The sequence below is a fragment of the Salmo salar genome, chromosome ssa16, assembly GCF_905237065.1.
Source record: "Salmo salar chromosome ssa16, Ssal_v3.1, whole genome shotgun sequence".
In the NCBI taxonomy this organism is placed as follows: Eukaryota; Metazoa; Chordata; class Actinopteri; order Salmoniformes; family Salmonidae; genus Salmo; species Salmo salar.
In genome coordinates, this window is record NC_059457.1 from 76,367,031 (window position 1) to 76,387,635 (window position 20,605).

General features: G+C 43.8%; 2 protein-coding genes across 3 annotated transcripts in view; one reads left to right on the forward strand and one right to left on the reverse strand.

Moving 5' to 3' along the window:
- LOC106574604 (serine/threonine-protein kinase 11-interacting protein) overlaps window positions 1–1,073 on the reverse strand; it is a 48,297-nt gene extending 47,224 nt beyond the window's left edge. The window contains exon 1 of the mRNA XM_045697867.1: window positions 820–1,073. Coding sequence (XP_045553823.1) covers window positions 820–905 — 86 coding nt within the window. The 5' untranslated portion in view covers window positions 906–1,073. The remainder of the gene's footprint in view (window positions 1–819) is intronic.
- LOC123723654 (insulin-like growth factor-binding protein 2-A) lies at window positions 949–20,087 on the forward strand. 2 transcript variants are annotated; one of them, XR_006759834.1, is made up of 5 exons: window positions 949–1,336; window positions 14,171–14,349; window positions 16,585–16,725; window positions 18,830–19,062; window positions 19,314–20,087. XR_006759834.1 is itself a non-coding variant. In XM_045697907.1 (4 exons), the coding sequence occupies exons 1-4, from the start codon at window positions 949–951 to the stop codon at window positions 18,986–18,988; spliced, it is 867 nt and encodes a 288-aa protein (XP_045553863.1). In that variant the 3' UTR covers window positions 18,989–20,087. The 2 variants fall into 2 exon arrangements, 1 of the variants encoding a protein (XP_045553863.1); XM_045697907.1 differs by having other exon boundaries at window positions 18,830–20,087.
- The last annotated feature ends 518 nt before the right edge of the window (window positions 20,088–20,605 follow it).

Here is a 20,605-nt window from a genome sequence, read left to right on the forward strand (position 1 = left end):
GTGCCCTTAAATAAACAGCAATTAGTCTCCAGGGCAACCACCGCACTCACTGGACGGGTTAATGGGAGCCTGTTTGGTATGTAAGCACGACACCTCAGCGCCTGGCCCCAGCTGATCAATAGGCAACATACACAGCGCCCACCAGGTAGGGAATGGCATGCAGCCTCTGGGCAGGGCTTTCATTAAGTGGCAATGGACATGGAAGGAACGCATTTTGTTTATGTTTATTTATTTATTTATTTTCTGGGAGAGGGTGCATGCTGATAAAAATAAACATGCTACAGTATGTAATATTGCCTCTCTCAGTCTCAGGCCCAGCCAAGGGAATGCTGCCTCGTTTTCCTCCATTGAGTTGCATGATACTACCACATAGAACATTCTCTTCTTGCCTTTCCCTATTGTACAGTGTATTTTTTTGCACATTTCCAACAATAGTACTATTACAAATAGCTACATAGCCTATAATGAGGATACTATCTTGAATTTACATTTCTTAGTTTCCATTGTTCAGAATCATTTTAAATAGAAGGTTTATAGGGCATCACTTCAGTGTAGCCTATGTGTGTTTCTGTTTGTCTGACAGTTCTTTCTGCTTGTTGTAATAAATCACCAAATCTATCTATATACAGGCCTCATCAACATCAACAGTTGGCCAGAGACACCTGGCTGAGTACCATAATGTAAGTTGACTACAAAATAACAAGTCATTTGGACTGGTCTTAGGTATAATTGTACATGAAAACTTAAGAGGCTATATAATATTTTCGTCATAGCACAAAATTGCCTGTTAGGGTTTGCCTGCTGCTCTTCCATACGCACCACTGGTCTGACGAGCTGTCAGTTAATCCTGCCGTTGGTAGGACCCTGCAGAACTCAACCCAGCCGCTGGCTTCACCTGTTCGCATGCACAGTTATTTTACCTGGAGTTGCGTTCCAGCGCCTCACTAAATGACAAGAAGTTCCATGCCGAGAATGATATCGTATTCAGGCTGCAGCTTGCTGCTGCTGTCGTTGGCTTTCGTGAGCGCTTCTTTCGCGGAGATGGTCTTCCGTTGCCCGAGTTGCACCGCCGAACGTCAGGCTGCGTGCCCGAAGCTCACCGAGACCTGTGCAGAGATAGTGCGCGAACCGGGCTGCGGTTGCTGCCCGGTGTGCGCCCGGCAAGAGGGCGAGTTATGCGGCGTGTACACCCCGAGATGCTCCAGCGGGCTCCGGTGTTACCCGAAGCCGGACTCCGATCTGCCTCTCGAGCAGCTGGTCCAGGGGCTGGGGCTGTGCGGACACAAAGTGGTCTCTGAACCCACAGGGAGCCAGGAGCACCGGGAGCAATTTAGCGGTCAGTTTCAACAAGCTTGATACATTTACAATGTTATAATGGAACAGAGAGGAAGTTCGGGAAGTATGATCATTAGTAGGCGTTAATGAATAATTGCACTGTCATTGGGATGTCTTACAGCCCTTAGCATGGACCGTATTGTGATTTATTTAATTCGCAGCAGTCTAAGCTAATGCTTTTGGCGTCCATTTGCTCATAGAAACACTTAAACTGTAATTAACCCGCTCTAAAACGCCTATTTATTCGAATTATTTGTTATTACACAGTTATAACACTTTTATAACACAATTTTATCAAGGTAGTTTTGCCTTTAATATGTACCGAATTGAGCTGCAAATACTATAAGCCTATATTTGGCTTTGGGCTATATGTCCTAATCACAAATGAAAGAAACCTTTGCAGGTAGTATCATCCATCAGTCTCCAACAACAACCAGAACTGCACTGGACTAGTTTGACTTATTGACCTCCATGTGTTGACTTATTGGGCCCTTGCTGCAATCCAATAGACCCCCTTACCTAACAATATTATTCCTGTATAACATATCTTACACTGTATAAGCAAGCCTATACTGTAAGACATACTGTATGCTTGATTATACCCTGAAATAACATTCCCAACTTGTGTTTTACACAGAAATCCCAAAACATTCCTATTTAATTGGATAACATGAGAGAGGAGAAAGAAGGTAAATAATGCCACATTGATTGGCAATTTGGACTTTGTACTTTGACCCCAACAACTGTCAACTAGTCATGGAGTGTTTGTTGAAGCTTGTTCAGTATGGTGTGATTTCTACTAAACCGAATGTCAATGTCCCCATCTGCCAAATGTAACATTTGATTAGATTACAAAGGAGAAACTGTGATTCCTGAAAAGTTCAAATGGATTAGGGCCAGGTCACCACAGACAGTAGCACTAGAAATGCACGTGGAGTAACCTACACATGCACATGTAGCCAGAGATAAGTTGGGTCTTAGGAGGTAGTGGTGTTCTAATACTATTTCTATGGTGGAACTCTTCCTGAAATAGCTACTTGCAGTCTGCTTTGCTACAGCCAGATTCCACAGTCCTAGCCTACAGTACAGTGAATTTGCCATCATGCCATCCTATATTTCTCTGCTCAAACTGTTTATCTTCTACTCTGACTGTTTCTATGTATTCACAGCCTGGCATATACGGGATGGGTTACACCTGGGTTACACAGTACTATTATGTACACCTGAGTTACACAGTACTATCATGTACACCTGGGTTACACAGTACTATAATGTACACCTGGGTTACACAGTACTATAATGTACACCTGGGTTACACAGTACTCTTCTGTTCACCTGAGTTACACAGTACTATTCTGTACACCTGGGTTACACAGTACTATAATGTACACATGAGTTACACAGTACTATAATGTACACATGGATTACACAGTACTATTATGTACACCTGGGTTACACAGTACTATTATGCACACCTGGGTTACACAGTACTATAATGTACACCTGGGTTACACAGTACTATTATGTACACCTGGGTTACACAGTACTATTATGTACACCTGGGTTACACAGTACTATAATGTACACCTGGGTTACACAGTACTATTATGTACACCTGGGTTACATAGTGCTATTATGTACACCTGGGTTATACAGTAGTGTTATGTACACCTGGGTTATACAGTAGTATTATGTACACCTGAGTTACACAGTACTATTATGTACACATGGATTACACAGTACTATCATGTACACCTGAGTTACAGATTACTATTATGTACAACTGAGTTACACAGTACTATTATGTGCACCTGTGTTACACAGTACTATTATGTACACATGAGTTACACAGTACTATAATGTACACCTGGGTTACACAGTGCTATTATGTATACATGAGTTACACAGTACTATAATGTACACCTGAGTTACACAGTACTATAATGTACACCTGAGTTACACAGTACTATAATTTACACCTGGGTTATACAGTACTATTATGTACACCTGGGTTACACAGTACTATTATGTACACCAGGGTTACACAGTACTATAATGTACACCTGGGTTACACAGTACTATTATGCACACTTGGGTTACACAGTACTATTATGTACACCTGGGTTACACAGTACTATTATGTACACCTGGGTTACACAGTACTATAATGTACACCTGGGTTACACAGTACTATTATGTACACCTGGGTTACATAGTGCTATTATGTACACCTGGGTTATACAGTAGTGTTATGTACACCTGAGTTACACAGTAGTATTATGTACACCTGAGTTACACAGTACTATTATGTACACCTGAGTTACACAGTACTATAATGTACACCTGAGTTATACAGTACTATTATGTACACATGAGTTACACAGTACTATAATGTACACATGAGTTACACAGTACTATAATGTACACCTGAGTTACACAGTACTATAATTTACACCTGGGTTATACAGTACGATTATGTACACATGAGTTACACAGTACTATAATGTACACCTGAGTTACACAGTACTATAATGTACACCTGGGTTACACAGCACTATTATGTACTCCTGGGTTACACAGTACTATTATGTTCACCTGGGTTATACAGTACTATAATGTACACCTGGGTTACACAGTACTGCTATGTTCACCTGGGTTATACAGTACTATAATGTACACCTGGGTTACACAGTGCTATTATGTACACATGAGTTACACGGTACTATAATGTACACCTTGGTTAAACAGTACTATTATGTTCACCTGGGTTACACAGTACTATAATGTACACCTGGGTTACACAGTACTATTATGTACACCTGGGTTACACAGTACTATAATGTACACCTGGGTTACACAGTACTATTATGTTCACCTGGGTTACACAGTACTATTATGTTCACCTGGGTTACACAGTACTATAATGTACACCTGGGTTACACAGTACTATTATGTACACCTGGGTTACACAGTACTATTATGTACACCTGGGTTACACAGTACTATTATGTTCACCTGGGTTACACAGTACTATAATGTACACCTGGGTTACACAGTACTATTATGTTCACCTGGGTTACACAGTACTATTAAGTTCACCTGCGTTACACAGTACTATAATGTACACCTGGGTTACACAGTACTGTTATGTTCACCTGGGTTACCCAGTACTATAATGTACACCTTGGTTACACAGTACTATTATGTTCACCTGGGTTACACAGTACTATTATGTTCACCTGGGTTATACAGTACTATAATGTACACCTGGGTTACACAGTACTATAATGTACACCTGGGTTACACAGTACTATTATGTTCACCTGGGTTATACAGTACTATAATGTACACCTGGGTTACACAGTACTATAATGTACACCTGGGTTAAACAGTACTATTATGTTCACCTGGGTTACACAGTACTATAATGTACACCTGGGTTACACAGTACTATTATGTTCACCTGGGTTACACAGTACTATTATGTTCACCTGAGTTACACAGTACTATAATGTTCACCTGAGTTACACAGTACTATAATGTACACATGGGTTACACAGTACTATAATGTACACATGGGTTACACTGTACTATTATGTTCACCTGGGTTAAACAGTACTATAATGTATACCTGGGTTATACATTTCTATAATGTACTTCAGACAGAATTCACAGTATGTTACCTGTAAAAAAAAAAAATGAGGCAATGTTTATATGACTCCCTTTCAAACAGTCCCTTATTAACCACTTTCTTGCAGGTTTAAGCATCCCAGTATACGGAGTGATATAAACTTCTGGACAAAATCTGGTGTGTCCACGAGATTATGCAAAAAGCAGCCCCGGTTACACACGTTTCCTACACGCTTTCATTGTCTAAATAGGCCGACGTGTGAAACCACAATCTATGACATCTCAGGCCATGGTAGCCTAGCTACATCACATTTCCTGCTTGTTGAAACAGAGTAAACCTTGGGATAATTAATTGCAGTAACACTTCACTTTAATTAAGGGCTTGTTTAATAAAGGGCTTGTTTAATAAAGGGCTTGTGTAATAAAGGGCTTGTTTAATAAAGAGTTTGTGAGGAGTTTATAGGATCAGTTTATAAGTCAAACTAAAACGCATTGGTTAACAGTCACATCCGCTCATGTATCAAAATAATCATCACTTAACTTACCTGTCTTTCTCATCTGGCAGAACACACGTAATACACACAAATGCAATGAGTTGTCGCATAAAGCTTCCTTCTTACTGTTATTATGTGAACACATGTTATAACCAAGGAAAAGGTGTTCTGCATTCTCCAAGATTGGATCACTGGGAAATGCAGAGCACCCTATATGCATTCCTTCATGCTACTCATCTCATGCTATACAGGCCTTAATGCATGACTGGCATGTAGCCTTTCATCCATGGAAGACTTGATATGGTGGTGCACCCCGTGTCTCCTCCTTACCTGAACCCTGTGGTGGATGGGCATCTATATTAGCCCACCAGACTACGCCCAGACTGTAACCCCTCATTGTCAATATCACGTGGTACAACTACAGTCGGTTTACTGTGATGCGTCAGAGAATGATGTAAATAGAGACGTTGGGGCGAGATTGATTCCACAACAGGCAGACGGGGAGTATATCATATTATTATGTAAAGACATGTCATAGTCAATAATACATCACGCTAATACAAAAACATACTATTCAAAAAATATATTTAAGAGAAGGGTAGCATCCCAAATGGTTCCCTGTAATGGGCCCTGGTCAAAAGTAGTGCACTCCTTTGCGAAAGAGACCCTGCTAAAATAAAGGTTAACTAAATAGGGTGCTATTTGAGACACACCAAGGTTCATCACTCATCCTCCCATCAGGATCACATCGTTGGGCTGCCACTTATCCAACAGAGAGAGGGTTACCCCACCCCCAACCCAACAAAAGACCAACAAAAAAAACTCTCAAAGCTTTACAAGGAAAACAGATCCTGACCATCTGGCTGCAACTGGGCGGTGAAATAACACGGCTCCCTAACGAGGGGTATTCATCTGTACCTGCATGGGTCCACTGCCGGGGTGCCCAGCCCTCTAGACTGTGCCCACAGGCCCGAAATAGCCCCTGATAATCCCTCCTGCTTCTCTAAAACACGGGCATCACTGCCATCCACCCCTGGGGCTGCAACTTCACCCGAAGCCATGCTAAGAATCTCAGCGTGCCTTAGACACGTTCCAGAATAAACCTGCTCCCTTTCTCTCTCTCACTCTGCTTTTCTCTCCCTCTCCCTTTCATTCTTTCTCTCTCTCCCTCCCTCCTTTCTTTCTTTCTTTCGTTCTCTCGCTGGCTCCCTCCCTCCTTCCACTCCCCTCCCTCCCTCCCTCCCTCTCTTCGGTGCTTGTAGAAAACACAAGCTATGCCTGAAATGTTACTGAGCCGAGTGGGGTTGGAAGGGGACCTGTGAAAGGGCTTTGCAGGGATAGGGCTGGTTTCGCCAGATGTTTGATGTTTCTTCACCGAAGATAATGGAGTTGAAGGAGATTTAAGTGCTGGGTATGTGTGTACAGAAGGAGGCCAATGCATTTGGCTGCTGCAATCACCCAAGATCTGTTGTTCATGGCTAGCCCGATGGCTGCAGGCAGAGCTACTGTCTTAGGAATTGATCCTTGTATGATGGTGGTTTGTGTATCAAGGCCAGTTGACTTGTTACATTGGTGCCATGACTTGGATCACATGTCTGGTGTAGGGTTGCAAAATTCATTTTAATCTTACAACAAATTCACTGGTTTTCTAGAAATCCTGGTTGGAGGATTCTGGATATCCTGATTATTCCCCCCTGACTCTGGGGGAGCCTCAAACCAGGATTTTGGGCGAACCAGAGAATTTATTGAAAGTCCCGGAAATGCAACCCTAATCTGGTGTCCTACTGTCTCTGTTAATAAAGGAGATGTGGATATGTTCACTCTTCAAAGTTAATCTGGTCTTTTCAGACCTCAAAAGTGGTCTAATGTCAAGGTCACGTCTACAGGCCTCAATCCCAAAGGAATGGGAAAGATGGGCACGATCTCGCTCCCCTCTCTCTCTATTCTCTGTATGTGTGTGCTGTAATTGTCCGTGCTGCCCTGCAGGTTCGATGGGCTCTGGCTTGCCTCCGTCTCCCTGTCTCTCTGTCCTCCAGAGCCAGGTGTGTGTGTCCCAAATGGAAAAATACTCCCTTTTCCTTATATAGTGCACTACTTTAGACCAGAGTCATATAGGGATACAGTGTTGTTTGGGACGCATCCAGAGTCCCAGGTTTAGCCTGCAGTCAGTCAGTTCAGGGGTGGATAGATGCCTGGCTGGGTGCAGCCAGTGTCTACGTGTCAGGACCTGCCCAGCCCCAGCTAGCTTCACGCTGTGGAGGAGCCTCTCAGGCCAGATAGCCTGGCTGTGAGGTAAACACACTTGCTCTATGCTGACTGTGTGATTCTAGGAGGAGAGTCCTAGCAGGCCTTGTAAATGATAATGGGAAGCAGTTATGGAGCTGGCTCTTTTTAACTACAGCTCCCCAAAGTGCTTTACTGTACAGTCGTGGCCAAAAGTTTTGAGAATGACACAAATATACATTTCCACAAAGTTTGCTGCTTCAGTGTCTTTAGAAATTTTGGTCAGATGTTACTATGGAATACTGAAGTATAATTACAAGCGTTTCATAAGTGGCAAAGGCTTTTATTGACAATTACATGAAGTTGATGCAGACTCAATATTTGCAGTGTTGACCATTTTTTTTCAAGACCTCTGAAATACGCCCTGGCATGCTGTCAATTGACTTCTGGGTCACATCCAGACTGATGGCAGCCCATTCTTGCATAATCAATGCTTGGAGATTGTCAGAATTTGTGGGTTTTTGTTTGTCCACCCGCCTCTTGAGGATTGACCACAAGTTCTCAATGGGATTAAGGTCTTGGGAGTTTCCTGGCCATGGACCCAAAATATCGATGTTTGTTCCCCGAGCCACTTAGTTATCACTTTTTCCTTATGGCAAGGTGCTCCATCATGCTGGAAAAGGTATTGTTCGTCACCAAATTGTTCCTGGATGGTTGGGAGAAGTTGGTCTCGGAGGATGTGTTGGTACCATTCTTTATTCATGGCTGTGTTCTTAGGCAAAATTGTGAGTGAGCCCACTCCCTTGACTGAGAAGCAACCCCACACATGAATGGTCTCAGGATGCTTTACTGTTGGCATGACACAGGACTGATGGTAGCGCTCACCTTGTCTTCTCCGGACAAGCTTTTTTCTGGATGCCCCAAACAATCATAAAGGGGATTCATCAGAGAAAATGACTTTACCCCAGTCCTCAGCAGTCCAATCCCTGTACCTTTTGCAGAATATCAGTCTGTCCCTGATGTTTTTCCTGGAGACAAGTGGCTTCTTGCTGCCCTTCTTGACACCAGGCCATCCTCCAAAAGTTTTCGCATCACTGTGCGTGCAGATGCACTCACACCTGCCTGCTGCCATTCCTGAGCAAGCTCTGTACTGGTGGTGCCCCGATCCCGCAGCTGAATCAACTTTAGGAGACAGTCCTAGCGCTTGCTGGACTTTCTTGGGCGCCCTGAAGCCTTCTTCACAACAATTGAACCGCTCTCCTTGAAGTTCTTGATGATCCGATAAATGGTTGATTTAGGTGCAATCTTACTGGCAGCAATATCCTTGCCTGTGAAGACCTTTTTGTGCAAAACAATGATGATGGCACGTGTTTCCTTGCAGGTAACCATGGTTGACAGAGGAAGAACAATGATTCCAAGCACCACCCTCCTTTTGAAGCTTCCAGTCTGTTATTCAAACTCAATCAGCATGACAGAGTGATCTCCAGCCTTGTCCTCGTCAACACTCACACCTGTGTTAACGAGAGAATCACTGACATGATGTCAGCTGGTCCTTTTGTGGCAGGGCTGAAATGCAGTGAAAATGTTTTTGGGGGATTCAGTTAATTTGCATGGCAAAGAGGGACTTTGCAATTCATTGCAATTCATCTGATCCCTCTTCATAACATTGTGGAGTATATGCAAATTGCCATCATACAAACTGAGGCAGCAGACTTTGTGAAAATTAATATTTGTGTCATTCTCAAAACTTTTGGCCACGACTGTACAGTCAATTGTGAAGGTGATACGTTATATATACACATAAACACGGGGAAATACAGTATCATTATCACTATGCTGGCCCTAGTGTGAGGTAATATTCATTTATTACACAAAAAGTCACATTGAGATTAAAGGAGATAGTTAAAGGGATCATTTGAACCATGAATGTGTGTTGGTTTGACCTATCCAGTCTCCCCTTCTCCATCCATGGGCCATCTGCTCAGTTGACTAGAGTCTAGACTGTCAGACATGAACCTTCTCTCCTTTGTGCTGTTCTGGGAATTTGACAAGCATCAGCTATTAAAAAAGCAAGGAAGCCACTCATCCCTTTTGTCTGCTGTATTAATTCAAGCAGTGGACCGGACAACAAAGTAAAAACAATGGAGCTGCAGCTCTGTTGACGTTGCAAAGCCCAGGCCCACCTCTGTGGATCTGTGGAACAGAGTGTACTGCAGGAACAGGGCCCCCTTAGAGTGGGGTCCTGACCCTGCCCGTATGTGCCTGTGTGTGTGTGTGTGTGTCTCTGTGTGTGTCTCTGTGTGTGTGTGTGTGTGTGTGTGTGTGTGTGTGTGTGTGTGTGTGTGTGTGTGTGTGTGTGTGTGTGTGTGTGTGTGTGTGTGTGTGGTTTTTAATAGACTCAGACCTTCTCAAGTTTCCTCCATGAAGCTGGAATCAGTATATTACAGTTGGAGACAGTTGGGATTATCCAATAGATGAAAACAAAATAATTTGTGTGTGTGTGTGTGTGTGTGTGTGTGTGTGTGTGTGTGTGTGTGTGTGTGTGTGTGTGTGTGTGTGTGTGTGTTTAGGGATGTATAAGTGTGTGTGTGTGTGTTTTTGTGCATGTCTCACACCTGATTCTAGTTGACCTCTGCCCTCCGCTCTGCAAAGGACTCTGAGAGCACAAAGAGTTTCATGCGGGGAGCTGAAGTTAGATCTGATAGTTTCATGAGGAGAGCTGAAGTTAGATCTGATAGTTTCATGAGGAGAGCTGAAGTTAGATCTGATAGTTTCATGAGGAGAGCTGAAGTTAGATCTAAAAGTTTCATGAGTAGAGCTGAAGATAGATCTGATAGTTTCATGAGGAAAGCTGAAGTTAGATGTCTAGATCTGATAGTTTGATGAGGAGAGCTGAAGTTAAAGGTTTAGATCTGATAGTTTGATGAGGAGAGCTGAAGTTAAAGGTTTAGATCTGATAGTTTCACGAGTAGAGCTGAAGTTAGATCTGATAGTTTCATGAGGAGAGCTGAAGTTAGATCTGATAGTTTCATGAGGAGAGCTGAAGTTAGATCTGATAGTTTCACTAGTAGAGCTGAAGTTAGATCTGGTAGTTTCATGAGGAGAGCTGAAGTTAGATCTGATAGTTTCACTAGTAGAGCTGAAGTTAGATCTGGTAGTTTCATGAGGAGAGCTGAAGTTAGATCTGATAGTTTCATGAGGAGAGCTGAAGTTAGACCTGATAGTTTCATGAGGAGAGCTGAAGTTAGATCTGGTAGTTTCATGAGGAGAGCTGAAGTTAGATCTGATAGTTTCATGAGGAGAGCTGAAGTTAGATCTGATAGTTTCACGAGTAGAGCTGAAGTTAGATCTGATAGTTTCATGAGGAGAGCTGAAGTTAGATCTGATAGTTTCATGAGGAGAGCTGAAGTTAGATCAGATGTTTCATGAGGAGAGCTGAAGTTAGATCTGATAGTTTCATGAGTAGAGCTGAAGTTAGATCTGATAGTTTCATGAGGAGAGCTGAAGTTAGATCTGATAGTTTCACTAGTAGAGCTGAAGTTAGATCTGATAGTTTTATGAGGAGAGCTGAAGTTAGATCTGATAGTTTCACTAGTAGAGCTGAAGTTAGATCTGGTAGTTTCATGAGGAGAGCTGAAGTTAGATCTGATAGTTTCACTAGTAGAGCTGAAGTTAGATCTGGTAGTTTCATGAGGAGAGCTGAAGTTAGATCTGATAGTTTCATGAGGAGAGCTGAAGTTAGACCTGATAGTTTCATGAGGAGAGCTGAAGTTAGATCTGGTAGTTTCATGAGGAGAGCTGAAGTTAGATCTGATAGTTTCATGAGGAGAGCTGAAGTTAGATCTGATAGTTTCACGAGTAGAGCTGAAGTTAGATCTGATAGTTTCATGAGGAGAGCTGAAGTTAGATCTGATAGTTTCATGAGGAGAGCTGAAGTTAGATCAGATGTTTCATGAGGAGAGCTGAAGTTAGATCTGATAGTTTCATGAGTAGAGCTGAAGTTAGATCTGATAGTTTCATGAGGAGAGCTGAAGTTAGATCTGATAGTTTCACTAGTAGAGCTGAAGTTAGATCTGATAGTTTTATGAGGAGAGCTGAAGTTAGATCTGATAGTTTCACTAGTAGAGCTGAAGTTAGATCTGGTAGTTTCATGAGGAGAGCTGAAGTTAGATCTGATAGTTTCACTAGTAGAGCTGAAGTTAGATCTGGTAGTTTCATGAGGAGAGCTGAAGTTAGATCTGATAGTTTCATGAGGAGAGCTGAAGTTAGATCTGATAGTTTCATGAGGCGAGCTGAAGTTAGATCTGGTAGTTTCATGAGGAGAGCTGAAGTTAGATCTGATAGTTTCATGAGGAGAGCTGAAGTTAGATCTGGTAGTTTCATGAGGAGAGCTGAAGTTAGATCTGGTAGTTTCATGAGGAGAGCTGAAGTTAGATCTGGTAGTTTCATGAGGAGAGCTGAAGTTAGATCTGATAGTTTCATGAGGAGAGCTGAAGTTAGATCTGGTAGTTTCATGAGGAGAGCTGAAGTTAGATCTGGTAGTTTCATGAGGAGAGCTGAAGTTAGATCTGGTGGTTTCATGAGGAGAGCTGAAGTTAGATCTGGTAGTTTCATGAGGAGAGCTGAAGTTAGATGTTTAGATCTGATACTCTCATGAGTAGAGCTGAAGTTAGATCTGCCACTGTTGTGTCGTCAGCAAACTTAATGATGGTGTTGAAGTCGTGCTTGACCATGCAGTCGTGGGTGAACAGGGAGTACAGGAGGGGACTAAGCACGCACCCCTGAGGGGCCCCAGTGTTGAGGATCAGCGTGGCAGATGTGTTGTTGCCTACCCTTACCACCTGGAGACGGCCCGTCAGGAAGTCCAGGATCCAGTTGCAGAGGGAGGTGTTTAGTCCCAGGGTCCTTGGCTTAGTGATGAGCTTTATGGGCACTATGGTGTTGAACGCTGACCTGTAGTCAATGAACAGCATTCTCACATAGGTGTTCCTTTTATCCAGGTGGGAAAGGAAAGTGTGGAGTGCGATTAAGATTGCATCATCTGTGGATCTGTTGGGGTGGTATGCAAATTGGGGGTGATCTAAGGTTTCTGGCATGATGGTGTTGATGTGAGCCATGACCAGCCTTTCATAGCACTTCATGGCTATCGACGTGAGTGCTACAGGGCGGTAATCAATTAGGCAGGTTACCTTCGCTATCTTAGGCACAGGGACTATGGTGGTCTGTTTGAAGCATGTAGGTATTACATATTATATATCTACTGGATTGTAAACGTCAGACCCCTCTTGCTCCTGCCTTAGTGTAGAATACACTTCACTTAAGGGCCGGCCAACCCTGTTATATCTGTATATCTTATAACCTATCCCCCCTCTGTCGTTAATAGTGGTATGTCACTGGACAGCCTGACAGTACAGAGAGTTTGTAAACAATACATTACTCTGAAAGGTTATTCATCTAAGATTTCCTCAAAACAAGGTCCAGCCAACTGTTTCCTCCCCCCTGCCGTTTCTGTTATTCTTCCATTTTGACGGTCCCAGAGCCCTGGGAGAGCTGCTAGTGGGCCCTCAGCCACCGCTCTGTCTGTTGTCAGGAATAGCATGGACAGCTAGTGGACCTGCAGGGCCAGGCCCCCTGCATTGTTTGTTCTCATATCTGTTTGGAAAGAGGCTTTCAGAGGTTGATGTTTAACCACACGTTATCTGGTCAAACAGCTGAGGACTTCTACCTCCCTTCCCCAGATAGTGTGGTGTGTTAGTTCTGGGTGGTTGCTGTTCAAGCTTTCGTTCTAATCAGTCGAACATGAAAATGAGCTAGTGCCCTTTCATGACATGCCTTGACATTGGAGGTGAAGAGGACACTCTTCATAGCAAGTGAAGGTGCCCCAGAGTTAACAGAAAAGTCTTATGTCTTCAGCTCTTCAGTGGCCAATAAACCTGGAGTGTACACAGACAGAATCATATGTTCACTATTGGTTCTCATTCTTGGAAGTTAAAATGGAGAAAAAAAAAGTATTTATAATATTTCACAATGTTTTTGAAAAAGGTCCAAAATATTGCACCTTTAAAGATGTATCTATTTCCGCTGAAAAATTCACCATGTATGCCATTGCCAAATGTACTAAAGCCAACCTGCTGGCCTAATCATTTCTCATTTCATGAAGGAATGTGCAGTATACTTAATCATTCAAATGGTTGAGCTTTTCTGTGATGTAATGACAATATAATGACAATGTTATGACAGTGTTGTAATGAACGATAAATTAATTTAATGGAACTGGTTTCCATAGAGCTGTTTTGACTGTGTTTGTATGTGTGTGTGTGTGTGTGTGTGTGTGTGTGTGTGTGTGTGTGTGTGTCTGTATGTGTGTGTGTGTGTCTGTGTGTGTATGTGTGTGTGTGTGTGTGTGTGTGCGTGCGTGCGTGCGTGCGTATGTGCATGTGTGTGAGTCTGTGCATGCATCTGTGTCTGTGTGCGTGTCTGTCCCTCAGGGGAGGTGGTGGACCTCCTGGACACGAGCCTGACAGAGATCCCCCCGGTGAGGAAGGCCACTAAGGACAACCCATGGCTGGGGCCCAAGGAGAACGCTATGCGCCAGCACCGACAGGAGATGAAGACCAAGATGAAGAGTAACAAGCCGGAGGACCCCAAAACTCCCCGCGGCAAGCAGGTTAGTAAACACCTAGTAGTAAACAGTTAGGCTACATCCCAAATAGCACCCTATTCCCTTAATATGGGCCCTGGTTAAAAGTAGTAAACAGTTAGTGAACCTGGGATCATGATTAGCAGTGTCCATGTCCCTTTAGGAAGGAGTCAGTCTTAACAGAACCTAGTGCACTGCTGCCATCTCCTGGAGCAGACCTGATGGTGTCCAGCAGCTAACAATGTCTTACTGCCAATTTGTACAATTAAGGCCAGCTTTTTCAATAGGAAAATGTAGATAAGCATTTCTATTGGACAAGATAGCCCTCCGTTTGACAAAGTTTGCCCCCATTTGAAGCGTACTGAACGTGACCATGGGGAAGGTGTAAATGTTTCACACATGACAGTACAAGACCCTACTGTTGAAAACTCTGTATTGTTTCCTTGAAGTCAAGCCTGGCGTCCTGTTGTAGACCGACCTAAGAAAATACTTTGGTAGCACTTTATAATAACACCTTGTAATAAAGCATTTACACCCACATTTGTAAATGTTAGTAAGCCAGGTATTCACATATTTATGAATAACTATGTCATAATAATGAACACGAGCGTTCATAAGACGTTTAATATCGGTCCTTATAAACCATCTACTGATCATTAGTTATGTGTTTCTGTGTGGCCTCATTTAAAGTGAGCGCAATTTATACTTTATAAAGGCTATGTAAATGTTTTGAGTGACAAGTGTATTTTCTCACAAGATGGACATGCCGTTGGTAGACATTCCAGCAGTACCTAAATAAACGGTTTACTAATCTATTATAAATGCTTTATTTCAAGGTGTTATTATAAACTACTACCAGTACTTATTTTCCCACATTGAGTGATTTTCCTTGAGGATAATGATTTTGGCATTTCACGGATGCCAAGTTTAAAATAGAACCATTTGCCCCGGATATTAGCGAGTCTTGGCAACACATCAAAACCCATCAGGAGAGACTGTAAGTGCAAAGAAATGAACATTCCAATCGGTTTTACTATTGATGAAGCCATAAAACCCAGAGAAAGAGGGCGATCAGGTGCTTTGGCAATAATCCATGAATAGAATTAGTCATGCAAATATAATTTACTCTCAGTTATACCTGTGAGGGAAACATTATTCATTTTCATGTATATTAATAATTGTATTCTATATTTTGGTAGTGCTGTTCATTTAATTTCCTGTGGATTATTATTCCTCCGAGAATCCAGCTCTTAACCTTTGTAGATGACTTTGGAGAATGTTTTATTTATTTTCTCAAACAGTGGTCTGAAGGTATTGCTGTGTCATTAATCATGTAGTCTCCCTAGGCCGACGGTTTGCCTCCCACAATGTCTCCAGTGTTCCAGCACACATGTCTGTTGACTGTACCAGCATCGGTTGGGACAAGAGGCGGAAATGGGACTCGAGCAGGAAATCAGTCCAGAGCCTTTCCGTTCATGTCCTGATGCAAACATTAGCCTACCACCGGACACAAAATCGGTATCTTAGCTAGATATTTTCAATTTGTGTATTTGGCAAGTAAGTTGTTTGCTTGTGCCATGACAGCTAACGTTAGCGTTACAAGTTTACAACGTTGTTTTTCACGAGCAGAAATCCCGTCTGCATTTTAAGCCCGTCCAAACTAAACTCGTAATATATTCTGAAGAGCACCCTCCCCGGAATTGAGGTAGATATGTACATATAGCTAGAAATAAGCTAACAGATAGTAAACAGTAGCAGCAGCGTATGGGATAAGTAAAAAACATTAGTGCAAAAAAGGTCAATGCAGATAGTCCGGGTAGCTATTTGGTTAACTATTTAAATAATTATTTAGCAGTCTCATAGCTTGGGGGTAGAAGTTCAGAGTCCTGTTGGTTCCAGACTTGGTGCATCGGTGCTACTTGCCGTGTGGTAGCAGAGAGAACAGTCTATGACTTGGGTGGCTGGAGTCTGACAATTCTTAGAGCCTTCCTCTGACACCGCCTGGTATAGAGGTCCTGGATGGCAGGGAGCTCGGCCCCAGTGTAATAGTCAGAGACTATTAATCATGTGGCTGGTGTTGCCTGTTGCTCCAAGGTCTGAGATTTCCCAGACTATTAATCATGTGATCGGTGTTGCCTATTGCTTCAAGGTCTGAGATTTCCCAGGCTATTAATCATGTGGCTGGTGTTGCCTGTTGCTGCAAGGTCTGAGATTTACCAGACTATTAATCATGTGACTGGTGTTGCCTGTTGTGTTCTGTAGATTCAGTGTCAGCAGGAGCTGGACCAGGTGCTGGAGAGGATATCTAAGATGCCCTTCAGAGATAACCGAGGCCCACTGGAAGACCTGTATTCCCTGCACATCCCCAACTGTGACAAGATGGGGCAGTATAACCTCAAACAGGTGACTACACCCTGCACATCCCCAACTGTGACAAGAGGGGGCAGTATAACCTCAAACAGGTGACTACACCCTGCACATCCCCAACTGTGACAAGATGGGGCAGTATAACCTCAAACAGGTGACTACACCCTGCACATCCCCAACTGTGACAAGAGGGGGCAGTGTAACCTCAAACAGGTGACTACACCCTGCACATCCCCAACTGTGACAAGAGGGGGCAGTGTAACCTCAAACAGGTGACTACACCCTGCACATCCCCAACTGTGACAAGAGGGGGCAGTGTAACCTCAAACAGGTGACTACACCCTGCACATCCCCAACTGTGACAAGAGGGGGCAGTGTAACCTCAAACAGGTGACTACACCCTGCACATCCCCAACTGTGACAAGAGGGGGCAGTGTAACCTCAAACAGGTGACTACACCCTGCACATCCCCAACTGTGACAAGAGGGGGCAGTGTAACCTCAAACAGGTGACTACACCCTGCACATCCCCAACTGTGACAAGAGGGGGGCAGTGTAACCTCAAACAGGTGACTACACCCTGCACATCCCCAACTGTGACAAGAGGGGGCAGTGTAACCTCAAACAGGTGACTACACCCTGCACATCCCCAACTGTGACAAGAGGGGGCAGTGTAACCTCAAACAGGTGACTATACCCTGCACATCCCCAACTGTGACAAGAGGGGGCAGTGTAACCTCAAACAGGTGACTACACCCTGCACATCCCCAACTGTGACAAGAGGGGGCAGTGTAACCTCAAACAGGTGACTACACCCTGCACATCCCCAACTGTGACAAGAGGGGGCAGTGTAACCTCAAACAGGTGACTATACCCTGCACATCCCCAACTGTGACAAGAGGGGGCAGTGTAACCTCAAACAGGTGACTACACCCTGCACATCCCCAACTGTGACAAGAGGGGGCAGTATAACCTCAAACAGGTGACTACACCCTGCACATCCCCAACTGTGACAAGAGGGGGCAGTATAACCTCAAACAGGTGACTACACCCTGCACATCCCCAACTGTGACAAGATGGGGCAGTATAACCTCAAACAGGTGACTACACCCTGCACATCCCCAACTGTGACAAGAGGGGGCAGTGTAACCTCAAACAGGTGACTACACCCTGCACATCCCCAACTGTGACAAGAGGGGGCAGTGTAACCTCAAACAGGTGACTACACCCTGCACATCCCCAACTGTGACAAGAGGGGGCAGTGTAACCTCAAACAGGTGACTACACCCTGCACATCCCCAACTGTGACAAGAGGGGGCAGTGTAACCTCAAACAGGTGACTACACCCTGCACATCCCCAACTGTGACAAGAGGGGGCAGTGTAACCTCAAACAGGTGACTACACCCTGCACATCCCCAACTGTGACAAGAGGGGGCAGTGTAACCTCAAACAGGTGACTACACCCTGCACATCCCCAACTGTGACAAGAGGGGGCAGTGTAACCTCAAACAGGTGACTACACCCTGCACATCCCCAACTGTGACAAGAGGGGGCAGTGTAACCTCAAACAGGTGACTACACCCTGCACATCCCCAACTGTGACAAGAGGGGGCAGTGTAACCTCAAACAGGTGACTACACCCTGCACATCCCCAACTGTGACAAGAGGGGGCAGTGTAACCTCAAACAGGTGACTACACCCTGCACATCCCCAACTGTGACAAGAGGGGGCAGTGTAACCTCAAACAGGTGACTACACCCTGCACATCCCCAACTGTGACAAGAGGGGGCAGTGTAACCTCAAACAGGTGACTACACCCTGCACATCCCCAACTGTGACAAGAGGGGGCAGTGTAACCTCAAACAGGTGACTACACCCTGCACATCCCCAACTGTGACAAGAGGGGGCAGTGTAACCTCAAACAGGTGACTATACCCTGCACATCCCCAACTGTGACAAGAGGGGGCAGTGTAACCTCAAACAGGTGACTACTCACACTTACTCCATGGCCCAGGAGCATCCACACACACACACACACACACACACACACACACACACACACACACACACACACACACACACACACACACACACACACACACACACACACACACAAACACATGTTCATTCTGTGTTTCAGTGTAAGATGTCTCTGCACGGCCAGAGGGGGGAGTGCTGGTGCGTCAACCCACACACCGGTCGGCCCATCCCATCAGCACCGACCGTGAGGGGAGACCCAAACTGCAGCCAGTACCTTAGAGGACCAGAGATGGACACCCTCGCCTCAGCCCAGAAATAGTACAGCCCTGATTCTCCCTTTGATGGGCCTGAGTCTTAAAACACAACAGAGGAAGCAGTACTCTAAACACTTAAGTAAGCTATAAAAATGTTTGTGTGTCTATTTCTGTTTCTGTGTATAGTTTTGTTTGGTATTAAATCAATTCAAAGCGATATCGTACATTGTAACCACCATAATGTGTCTTGGTTTGAGAACAAATTCCACTGCAAGGGCACAGGATGTGACAGGCAACAAAGATGAAACCCATTCTTCTTTGCAATTTCAAAGGAAGTCAGTGTTTAACTGGTATTTTCATTGATCTCTCTCTCTTTCCCTCCTCTCGTAGCTTTTCTGTGGTGAACAAAGTCTAATGAGAAGAATGTTTACTATGGGCTGAATTCTAACTAGAAATCTGTGTGTCCATCTCAGACTTTTGTGTAAAAATCAAGCATTGATGTCAATGGGCGATTTGCACGTAAATTCCAATTATATGCACATTTGGCAATTAGTATTCACCCCTTTGGACCTCTTGTATTCAATGTATCTGTTGTAGGGTATCTAGAGAAATGTTGTCATGAAAAAATGATTTGACTTATTTGAAAGGTGAATATGTGAAGCAAAAAAACAAAACGGCGAATTAGTGTTTATATGGCTGTTTGTATGGCTGTTTGTATGGCTGTTTGTATGGCTGTGTTTACACTGGTAGCCCAATTCGGATATTTTGCCACCGATTCGTCTTCTGAGCAATCAGATCAGATCTTCTGCGTGTGTAAACGCAGCCCAAGTGTCTTACTTTCTGGTGCTGGGAAGTGAACATGTCAAATGTTTGGTGGTTGTGTACTCAACTCCGCCTACCGTTTGTTTGTTTTACAGTGTTCTACGCCTTCAGGTTGGTAGGCTACTAAAACTATGAAACCTACCTTCTATAGCCTTTGGAATACACATACGTCTTCTATACACTGTAGGAAAACCACATAGACAGAGTCTTGTTGTTACAAACACAAATACACGTTTTAGATTTCCTCGTTAATAGGAACACAAATAGAAATGTAGAATTGTTTTGTGATAAAGAACGTCTTGTTATAAGATGAAGTACATGATTAAATGGATGGTAACTTCCTGTACGTTGATTGTGTATTCATTCGGGCGTATGCCCTGGTATCTTGTGTCTCATTTTCTTACTGGAGGTCTAGGTGTAGATAAGCCATCGTATTTCATGGTACAACCCATTTCACGGTACAACCCAGTTCAAAGTAAAACCCACATGATTGCCTATGTTCAGGTGATTCATGGCGGTTGGCAGACACTGCTTTGTATGTATGGAAATTCTTCTACGTTTCTTTATGTGGTATGGTAGCTATGGTAACTGGATCTCCTGGTAGACAATCATTTGAAGCCAGCAGCAGGTGTATAGGGAACTTGCATTAAGGCTTACAAATAGCGTTGCAAAATTCCAGTAACTTTCCCCAAAATTGGCAGGTTTGCCAGAAATCCTCATTGGAGGATTCTGGATTTCCTGCTTATTCCCTCCTGAATCTGGGAATCTTCCAACCGGGATTTCTGGAAAATTGGGCAATTTTGGGGAAAGTTACCGGAATTTTGCAACCCTACTTCCACAGCATAGAGCAAACAAAAGAC